The 11,149-nt window shown below is 38.8% G+C and overlaps 1 protein-coding gene across 1 annotated transcript in view; it reads right to left on the bottom strand.

Annotated features, from left to right (window-relative positions):
• Window positions 1-259: 259 nt before the first annotated feature.
• The window catches only part of LOC124160939 (heterogeneous nuclear ribonucleoprotein U-like protein 1), a 148,253-nt gene continuing 137,363 nt past the window's right edge, over window positions 260-11,149 (bottom strand). Inside the window, exon 3 of the mRNA XM_046537078.1 lies at window positions 260-2,148. Coding sequence (XP_046393034.1) covers window positions 1,146-2,141 — 996 coding nt within the window. The 5' untranslated portion in view covers window positions 2,142-2,148 and the 3' untranslated portion in view covers window positions 260-1,145. The remainder of the gene's footprint in view (window positions 2,149-11,149) is intronic.

Raw genomic sequence — 11,149 nt, 5'->3', positions numbered from 1 at the left:
ATGGTTTTTACAGAGCTCTAGAAGAAATACTTACCCCTCTTCTTTTCATGGCAATTGAATTGATAAACTACATTATACCTTATAATATCAGTCATTCTCGAAGATTTGGAAAATATTGAGATTTTTCAATTCGGCTCATAATTAGAGAGTAAATAAATATTTAAAGCAAATGATTCGTTTGCCATTATTTGAAACACAAGATAAATCTCCTCAGGGATAAAATATTCAATTAATATTACAGATGAAATGATCACAATGATTCTTGCGAGTAGCCTTTATTTATTTTATTTTCTATAAAATATTAGCGTACATCATATTCATAGAAATAATGGGAAAGTGCTCTTACAAAAACATAATTTAACACCGACGGTAAAAGGAAAAACCTGCAATCATAAATAAGTTAGCGATAAATACGTATTTAAATTAGAATTTTGTAGGAAAAAATTGCGTCACCAAAAATAATCTCTCAAATATTACAAAGAAAGAACTTGGGATACTCATCCATTTCAAGTTTGACGACATTTTTTTTTTCAAGTCCTTCCTATTTGGGAGCATGACTCTTATTTCGTATTAGGTATTTAAAATAGCTTCACTTTAGCCACAACTCAATTAAGCCGTATGGATTTAGTATTTATGCTCTGTTGAGAGTAAAAAAATGTCTGATGTCCAAAGCAAAAATAAGTAAAAAAAATCAGGGTGGCAGAAATCGCAATTATAAAAAAATAGTAAAAAGGTACAAAATTGTCCTCCTACTCAAAAATTACTTGCTAAATGTAATTTGAGGAAGATAATTGTTGTCGCGTACCATGAATCCGAAGGAATATATTTCATCCCGGTATCCAGTTGCGTTTACGTTTGTTTCCGATAGAGAGCACTGTGGTATTTTTGCATTGATCGAAGTTATATTACCGTGTTCCTTCCCTCGTAGTTATCCCTTTATTGGGAAGGATGCACATAAGCAGTTAACCACCCCTTACCGGAGGGATTTCGAAAACAAAATCCCAACCGTGTGACGCACACACACTGAATTGTCTTTTCTTCCGATGTTGAAAAAAATTAAAATAGGAATCTCTTCACTTATCGTCTCTTTTATTAAAAAAAGGTGGGTCCAACTGATTGGTTCAAAACGAACCGCTGATGGTAGTTCAAGGGTAGAAACTCTGAAGCACGTCTGAATAGAAGGAAGAGAACGGGTTCTTGAGCACGTACAGGCCACTCGGCCGGCCGTTGAACGTGTACTGTCCCTGAAGGTTTGTCACCGGCGAGTCGAACTGGTTCAGTGGCTTGATTGAGGGCTGGGGCCACGCGTATTGCGGCTTCGAGACGGCGGTGGGCTTGGTGCTGGACGTTGGCTTCTGGTACGGCTTGGGCGTCGTCTGGGTCTTGCTGGGCTTCGACGGTCTGGGCTTCTTCATACCCCACGTGTAGACTCCGGAGGGTTTGGCGTTCGAAACATACTCCAGTGGTAGATTCACGAAGGGGCTCTGAGGAAGAGGAGCCGGTTGGTAGTTACCGAGCGGGTTGTTGGGCATGGAAGGTGGTGGGCTAACGTAGCCGAGGCCTGGGACGAAGACATATGGGGAAGGCGGCATGCGTATGTAATACACGGGTGAATTTGAGTAGCCCGGAGAGTTGGAATACGCCGGGGAATTGGAGTAGGACGGCCCGCCGAATTGCTGCCCTCCGTACCCGCCGGCTATCTTGCGTCGGGGGATGGTGCGGCTTATGGCCTCGTTGTACAGGTCAACATCCGCTTCGTTCTCGTAGGCTCCACCGCCGCCGCCGAATCCGCCCAGGCCGCCTCCGAGGTTTCCTCCAAGGGCCCCCACGATGTCCCCGGCGAGGCCTCCGCCTCCGTCGGCGCCGGTCATGCCACCCAGGCCCGCGGCCGCCATGTTGATGAAGTTGTCGAAGAAGGAGAGGGAGCGGTCCTTTCTACCAGGGTCGGCAGCGGATGGATCGGCTTCGGCCGCCGCCTGCTGTGAGGCGTCCGGCTGGTCGGCCACCTCCCGCCTGAACCTCGTGGGCAGCGCCAGTCTGGGCTGGATGCTTTGGAGGACCACTGCGGCGAACAGGAGGATGCAAATGGATGATGAGGTCGTCCCCCTCGACCTTCCATAAGTCACTGGTGATTGATGCATGGTTATCCTGTGGAAATAAATGATAATGGAGTCAGAAGCTATCGACCATTTTGAGTACATTAGCAATTGTACCATCAACAAAAGGCACTCGATCAGCCTCTAAGATATTCAATGCCAGAAGATATTCTAAGATATTCAATGCCTCTTTTAACAAGTTGGGGTTTTATGGAGCAGCTGGACCCAAAGGAGGAATGAAATATAAATTTTAGGGATTAACTTCGGAGGAGATAAAGTATTCCATTCGTGGTTTGGTGCCATATAGTATATTTTGACTTGTATGAGCAACATATATTACTCTTTAAGGATTGTTTTACTATCAAGAGGGGCCTCCTAACTTGGAGTATAAGCTTTACTTCAAAATCGCTTCTGCTCTTGGATTTGGAGAAATAGGATATCCCTCACTCCAAGAACACCGTAATGCCTCGACCCGAATCCTAAAATTATCTATCAGATAGGCACCAACTGAAATTGCAGCTAATACGATTGTTTTCATATCATCAAATTATTTTCTTGTTATTACCATTCATAATATAACCATTGTGTGCCTTACTCTGCATTAATCAAACGAGTCCAATGCCGTAAAAATTACATGCAATTCCTTTACTTTGCTAAATTATTTTTGGACATGTGAGAGTTTCATTAGACGATAATGACACTTCCAAATGTATATTTTATGTGAGTTATACCAATAATGGCATGGTAAAGGCGATTCCATTTTTTTATTTTGTATTAAAGTAAAAAGATGATGAGTAATGTAGTAACCAATAGCAATTTTAAAAACCTGGAAATAATAAGATGAATTTGAATAAGATGGACAGAAATATTCATTTTGGCATCAATTTTTCTGTATTTTGATTAATAATCAGCATTAATTTATTTATAACTATGTGATAAGATTACTACATTAAATTATAGATAACTATAGGAGAGAATAAATATTCGCAAAATTTAATTTGACCCGAGAAAAGTTTATTCCTTCTAATCACCGGAAAAGTGTTATAAAATACATAAATTAGGGAAGTTTAAAATAATTGAATATGATGTAACAAAGGAGGGTCTTGAGCGTTTTTGTCTCTCCAGTAAAAACAATGCTCTAAGTGGAAAGCTTATAACGGATTAGAAATGAAAAAAAAGCAGAAAAATATTGAAATGGGTTGAAGATGTCTTTAGTGAACAATAGACTTATTGCCTAGAAGAGAAGACTCGCTTGAAGACTAAGGCCATAGTTTTAATTGGCGTTGTAGAATTAATTTTTGCTGTTTCGGAGCTTCTGGTCCTAACCTATATTCAGCCTTGAGAGGATAAACTTTCAGGGTGAGAAGGAGTTTTATCCTGGCTTCGGTGAGAATCTCTTGCGCTACGAGTAGCGAATGAACGGATTCCGAGTGGTCAAAATTCGAAATTAATATTCATGCTGGGATAGCTGAGGGTAGTATGGCGATGCGCAGAGAATCTCTCTCTTGAACTAACTTCCGTGCAAAATTTTCCCTTCGGAGCGGCCGGATGCCACTTCTGAATGCCTGTGCGATGGAATTCAATAGCGGCACTTGGCGATATCGGTTTGCATGTTAAATTGGCACGTGATATCATGAGACACGGCGGTCTATAGAAAATTATCGCCGAAAGACAGGTGGAAGGGAAGAAAGGCGGTGGTTGGCCACGGGTGGAATACGAAGAGTAGGTGATGGAAAATGTGAATCAGAAGAAGTATGCCTTTGAGAAACTCAATATGATATAATGACTGGGCGTCTTAAGGGTTTTTTGTAGGGATGGACGGATCCAGGATTTTTTTTCGGATCTGGATTCGGATCGGATTCTTGATTTTCGGAGCCGGATCTTTCGGATCGGATATTTTCGGATCCAAATGCATTTTCAAATTCCTGCTTTTAAAGGAAGTAATTATTCAAGTTTATTCTGGGTACGTGCAATTGAAGGAATGCTTTTTAGATTTTCATACACATTTTATTATTTTTATAAATTTAAAATCATTTTTATAGGCTTTCAAGTTGTTTTTTTTAACATCTTTATATGCTCAGGACCTAAACTGTTACGCTTGGGTTTTGGAAATGAAAATAGGAAAAATCTTCGGATAAACCACTGCCTAGTGGCGTAGGACAAGAATCGCATGCGTCGGCACATTCGAAGAGAGAATCGGAACTCTTTCCACCCTTATTGCATTCACTGAAGCTATTATTCAAAATTTCGGATCCAGATCCGATGTCTTCCTTGAATTTGGATCCGATGTATCCGATGAAGGGCAATATCCGCGGATATTTGGATCCGAGGTATCCGATCCGACCATCCCTAGTTTTTTTGTCTCTTCAGTAAAAACCATGCTGAAAGTGGAAAGCTTATTACGAATTAGAGATGAAAAGCACCGGAAAAAATAGAAAAAGATGGATTGAATGTCTTTAGTGAACAATACCCTCATTACCTAGAATAGAAGACTCGCTTGAAGGCCAAGGACATAGTTTTAATTGGTGGGGTAGAATAGGAGTAACTAGCAAATGATAAACATTTTGCTATTTTGGAGCTCCTGGTCGTAACCTAATTTCGGCCTTGAGAGTAATTAGGTAACTTAGTAGCCATTATTATCATATGACAGTGAGCCTATATGATCACATTCCAAAGAATTGTAGACGAAAGAGATAAATTTACACCTTTCTCGAATATTATATTCAGTATTTGTTAAAAGATTTTTCGCCACTTAATGGGAATCCAACAGGGGTAACTAGCAAATGATAAACATTCCATGGTTTAAGAATTAAAAGGCTCTAATAGCGACGTTAAAACAAAATACGTTTATTGTGAGGGTCAGAGTTAAATCATGGATTTATGGAAGGGAAGATAAGGATTAGAACTAACTTTTTCGTTGTAGCAATTTCCTGGAAGTCGGTGATAATGATGAAGTTAGTTTTCTATCCATAAATCGCTTTCTCTTCACTGTAACTACGAAAAAAACTTTGCTATTTATGTTAAAACTCAGAATGTTTTTAAATGCTGCTCTATATGATGTTTAAATGATAAAGCATTAGCTTTGACAAACATTTTCATAAATTTGTGGATAATTGTGCAAAACACTTTTAGGGTCCATTTCTAACTTTCGCCCGTAAACGTTTTAAGCAAGTTATGCTCTAAATTGAGGGAGAAAACATGCTTCATCTGATATTTGAGGAAGGAAAAAAGTCACTTGGGAAACGCTGAGTTGCGTCCAGTTTTTGCTGCCGTCTGAAGTTGAAGCATTAGCTCACAAGGATGAGTGCACGAGTGATGGAGCAGTGAAGCAGAGGAAAACTTTGAAAATAGTTTTAAAAATGGCGTCGAAGTGGCTCTCTGAGTGGCTCTGCACCCTGGCCTACTTCTTGCGGCACGATGAATCCCATTTGTTATTGCTTTCTGAGGGTCATCCGAATTTCAAGTCGACATCATCATTTTCAAAGTTTTGCTCTGCGCTATATTCACGTAAAATAATGGAAGAAATTGGACGTGATACAGGCTAAAGTTTGGAATTTACCACTCGGTTTGAATATGCTTCTACGAAAATTGTGTTGAAACCGTCGTAATGAACGCATCCTGCTTTGACGTCGCAAATACAGCTTTTTCAGTCTTTAACCATGGATTTGTTATCATCAGCTAGAAACCCTAGTTGGACTCCCATATTGGCGAGAGTCTTTAAACCAATACTTAGTGAATATAACTTTCGAGAAAGGTTTAAATCTATTTCGCCTACAATTAATTAGAATTTGATAATATATTAACTCACTTTCGTGTGATAAAAACAGAAGTTAAGGTGACCTTACGGTAATTTCCTGAGGGGATAAAATAGGTAACCGGAATTATTGGATGACGACAAAATTATAGGAATAGTTGCCCTGCAAGTGATTACAATTGATCCCCGTGGGTGTTAAAAAAACGTAACCGATGGGGGAAATCAAAACATAGAAACGTATTGGTCTTATGTCTTTAATGAGATTAAGCAATTAATAGTTATTCATTTAAATGAAATACCAATTTTTTCTAGAACATTTCAGTTCATCTTTTTGGCAGAACAAACGAATAGTGAAAACTCAATTGCGCCAACTGGGGATTACAAATTCCGAAACAAAATATTATTTTCGTATTTTATCGGGAATGAATGCAAGAGATTTCCAAAAATCGGTAGTGATTTTACGACTAATTCTGTTTTCAAAACATTGAAACTAGCTTGATTTCACTCATCATAAGTAGCACAAACTACATAGCTCATGAAAAACGGAAGAAACTAAGTAGGTATACCTTGAATTAACTTTACGCCAAAAAAATTTTTTGAAGTTAAATAATATTGGTATTATTATATTCCACCGTCGTCTCAATCATATGAAAATCTTAATCTCACCATAACGGGTTACAAAGGACAATTTCAATATTTGAGACTATCCATGTGATTCATTCATTTCCCTTACGTCGTTGCTCTCCATCTTATCTGATTTACTCGAGTATCAACATGGGTTTGGTTCAACGTCTTCCAGAAGTTTCCATTTAATTAATCCCTTACCCAACTACGGGAAAACCGTGGAAACGGAAATTCTGGTTGCTTTGTCGATTGTGCAAGCGTAATCGAGTGAATCAAATGAATTCAAATGTACTAACTGAGTATGTGAACAATGTGAAGGTAAATGGATGTGAACATACATTTCAAAACTAACTTTAGCGGCAGTGGGTGTAATGGGGAAATCTTCAGTTGTTTTAAGATATATTTCATCAAATAATCACGTGAATGATAAAACAATAGGTGATCTAAATTTAACTTTCCCTTATTAAACCTGCTGAGTAACTAACTGTCTCAATTCCTCTTTTAGCCCCTTTGAATTTCTCAAGTCATGAGTAAATAATCGAAATCGCTGATAACATTTAGCCTGTAGTTTCTGGAGTGAATCGAGGATGTGCGAGGAACGCTTCACCCTTGCGACTTTTTTTTTGTGAAAATTAGGCTGACGATAGCGCATCTCTAATTTAAGGGAACGTCAAACTCTCTCGTCACGTCTATGATAGGATCCTGTCTCACTTATTCTCAAGGGTATCTTAAAATAGACGGTATCTCTCTACAATACACGCTCCTATGTGGCCCAATTTCTATTACCTATATTACTTGTTGGTATTTTTCCTTTGGAGTTATCTAATAAGGAATATCATACAATCAATACATAAAACCATTATGCTTAAGAGGATTTGAATCACCTGTGAGTATATTTTCTTGCGAAGAACGTCTACCACAGTAAATATTATTCTAAATAAGCGGATATATAGATCCCATATAGTATGTACTATTTAGAGAGGATCCTGGATAATTCTTAGACTTTCTTCGTATCGAAACACATTTATTGGGTGATTACATTAGGTTAACAAATGTTTTGCTTTTCCCAGGTAATATTAATAATTTGTTTGACAAAATGTACATATATTATTTTAATAATCTTTAACATTTTTAATGAACGAAATGACTACTAGTTTCACCGCGCAATTGTATCTTGAAAAACCAGAAGTCATATTGCATCTTGAAAACTTCGAAGTATCACAGTTGGGCACAAGAAATTACAACTGAACTCCTCTCCATTCATACCACACCATCTTAAAGGCTTGACCCAGACCTTCTTCGTATTTCCCGATACAATTCACACCCCTGGGACTTGACTTCATTTGATTCATTGACTGATTAAATTACTTCAGAGATGAATTTTCATCCTCGACACATTCTGCGCAAGGCATCCATACAGACGAGCACTCCTTTTGTCAACCATTAGCATTCCAGATAAAAAGGCGCGCGCTGCGACCGGTCCAAAATCCTCAATCGTGCGCGGAACGATTTAACGGTCTGCTCTGGGATGAGTGTAAGGAGAGAGGGAGGGATGGGCTCGGATTCCAGTTTTAACTCCTTCGTTTTGTAGGGCCTGCCGCGTGAGGGAGGAACGGGGAAGGGTGCGGGAGGGCTAGTTTGGACGGGCGGGCGTGATTTGCGCGCAAAATGACGGCTTAGCGGGAGGTGAGGAAGCATCATCGCCAGCGTGCGGAGGCAAAGCGAGTCGGGTCCAACAAAGGTGGGCTCTTGATGTGATGACGGGCCAAACCGCGGATCGGGCGGAGGGGGCTCTTGGTGGCGCGGAATAAGGCCATCTGGGCCCACCGGGCCAATCGCATTTCGGTCGCTGCTGGCCGTGACATTTTGATCTCTCTCTCTCTCTCTCTTTCACCAGAAGAACGCAGGCGGGGAATGTATTTCAAAGAGTTGCTCCGGACGGTATCATCTCGTGTAAACGAAACGCATCTGTTTATGATTTGTAACCATGTAACTTTCCCTTTACCTTTGCATGTTTTGACAGGACAGTAATTTATTAGAGGTAAATTATCCACAGTTAATTGAGGAGAACTTCTCGCAGTTATGTACCATCTATATAACAGCCTTAAATGATTGAAATTATATTACTCATTGTCAGTAAAAATTTTATCACTAAAGTAAGGGAGGTGTAAATACTCCATATTACCACCAATTCTCATAAAACCATAAGTAAAGGGCCTCGGCTGAAAATTAGCTTCAATCTTATATCATTGATATTCCAAAAATTAAAAATGAAGAAAAATCATTACATAATAAATAAACGTCAATAAAACCATTAAAATTATAATTTAACCCTATGAGTGCTAACCGATTTTCTAGGTCCCATACTAAAAGTGCCGAAATATTTTTGCTGATTTTGTAGTAGGTTAGGAAAAAAATTAAGTCTCAGGAACAACTAAAGGTATATATTAAAAATTTTTACAAAATTTTGATGAAATGTGGTTTCACCTTTTTAATGTGTTATTTTAGGAGTTCTTGGTAATATTAGTAATTTTTTTAATCCAAAGAAAATATTTAGGACCAAAATAAAATGAATGTTGACTATTGAATGATTGGTAAACTATCAGAATCTAAGAGTGACATTGCAGGAGAGGCGCTATCGCGCTCCTGGAACTTCTGCGAAAGATAGGAGGAGCGTAATAACGCTTCCCAGCTCTGTAAGGGTAATGGGGCATAAAACAGACAGTAACCGAGCGTGAGGTAGTTATTAATAAAATATCCTAAGGCTTTAAAATGAAATATCCTTTTGAAAACTTTACTAGATAACGTGGAATTATGATTAGGAAGTAGCACTGAGGGTAATGGAAAATCTATTTCCTAAAAGTGAATCCGGATATTGGTACTTCAGGGAAAGTTTACTGGTACTTGTATGTGTGTAAAAAATGCATTCTGATATCACGATCTTGAATTCGGTGAAATAATTTTCATATCCATCGTCAAATTCGGAATATATATCATTCCGAATTTGACGATGACGACATAAGAGGGAATAAGTCATGCATCTATTTTTTTAAGGATGACACCAAATTATCGTCTTCAATGGCGGATTGTAAATAATAAAGAGAAGGGTGCTGTGAAACTGGAGGGTTTATTGGTACAATATTTTGCAAAGCCACTTGTGATTACCAGTAAAACTGCAGGATTATCGTAACCCTTGTGGAAACAAAACGGGGGAACACTTGATGTGTTTTCTAGATGGCCAGTAAAAGAAAGAAACGTTCCCCGTGGTACTCGGAGAGAAATGGGCTGGCCGATCTTCCTTTTCATCTGTTTGTAGAGGTCCGTGGGGCGATGGCGGGGAATTCCTACATCGGGTCGGCAAATGTTTGTTGGTGGCGGTGAAAGGGATTAGAGGCGGGCATTGTTAGAACAACAGAAGAGGCCTCCTCACCGGCTGAGGCGATGAGAAGTGAGGAGCATGTGAAGAGAAACAAAAGGTATGCAGAATGGGAAAGAATAAAATAAATAACTTATGAAAAATATGATGACAGAAAATAAAAGGATAAAATCTGAAGTTGGCAGAGTACAATGTGTGTTGAAATAGTACATCGGGGATAAAGGAAGGTAGAAAGCTGGGTAGAAAGATGTTAAATGAATTAAATGGGGAAGTAAAGGAGACATCAAGAGCAAATCGGAGATTTTGGATTTCAAAACGGGTCAACATTAAAAAATTAACAGTTCTTGAGGAGGAAATGAAGTATGCTCTGATACTCCTGTCTTACGCCATAGTTGTATTCAAATATTTGTTGTATAAGAAATTTTTTCCTCTTCTTCTCGTATTAGCCTTTGTTATCGTGCGTCCCATTATACCGGCACTTGATAATTTCTGAAGGCTCCTAATTGCGTTTCAAGGCAGAAAATTAAAAGTCGTGAAGTTAAGAACGAAGCAGTGCCAAAGGGAGATGCATGGGTAATTGAAAAAAGAGGTAATATTCTTTCCCAATGACCTTATTTTTTAATCTCTGTGGGCAACTACTTAGTTAGCAATTTCTCTAAGAATATAATCAACAGATTTAGGCGTTACTTGGTGGAACGATGAGATATTCATGGTTAAATAAAAAACACAGTACTATTCCACAACCTTATATTTTTGCAGTCAAACTGCAAAAAAAAAAAAAAAAAAAAAATTAAGGTTAGACACTATTTTGCCTTCTATTTTTTAATGATGTTAATTCCTCTTTAATGAATGAGCCTCTGCTCCTAATTACGGGGAGAAATAAATGGAGGAAAGTGTAAAGATTCTTAAACCGACGGGGAAAGGACAGAGAGTTGACGGAGAAGACTGGCGGAGAGAGTAAGAGTAGGTGGACATGAGGGAGGAAGACACGGAAAGCGAAAAATAAAGGGAATGGATCGAAGGATATGGTGAGGAAAGTTAGTATTTTATTCTTTACTTCAACCTTTCGTTGAACTAAGTGGTAAGACGCCTGTGAATTACAACATTACATCTCATAACCAATGCTACTTTTTACAGTGTGTGTGTCATCCTAATTCTAATACTCTTCAATTGAATATTTTATTTATAATTTAGAAACTCTCGTCCGGCGTCTCTGCATGATTCCTGATTCAATGGATCCCAACAGGATTACTCATTCGCATTTGAGTAAAAGGATGAGAGGGGGATAACTCGTTAGGG

This window comes from Ischnura elegans, chromosome 1 (genome assembly GCF_921293095.1).
Source record: "Ischnura elegans chromosome 1, ioIscEleg1.1, whole genome shotgun sequence".
Classification (NCBI taxonomy): Eukaryota; Metazoa; Arthropoda; class Insecta; order Odonata; family Coenagrionidae; genus Ischnura; species Ischnura elegans.
The sequence above is the reverse complement of the archived record's forward strand: the minus strand, read 5'-3'. Positions and strand labels throughout refer to the sequence as shown.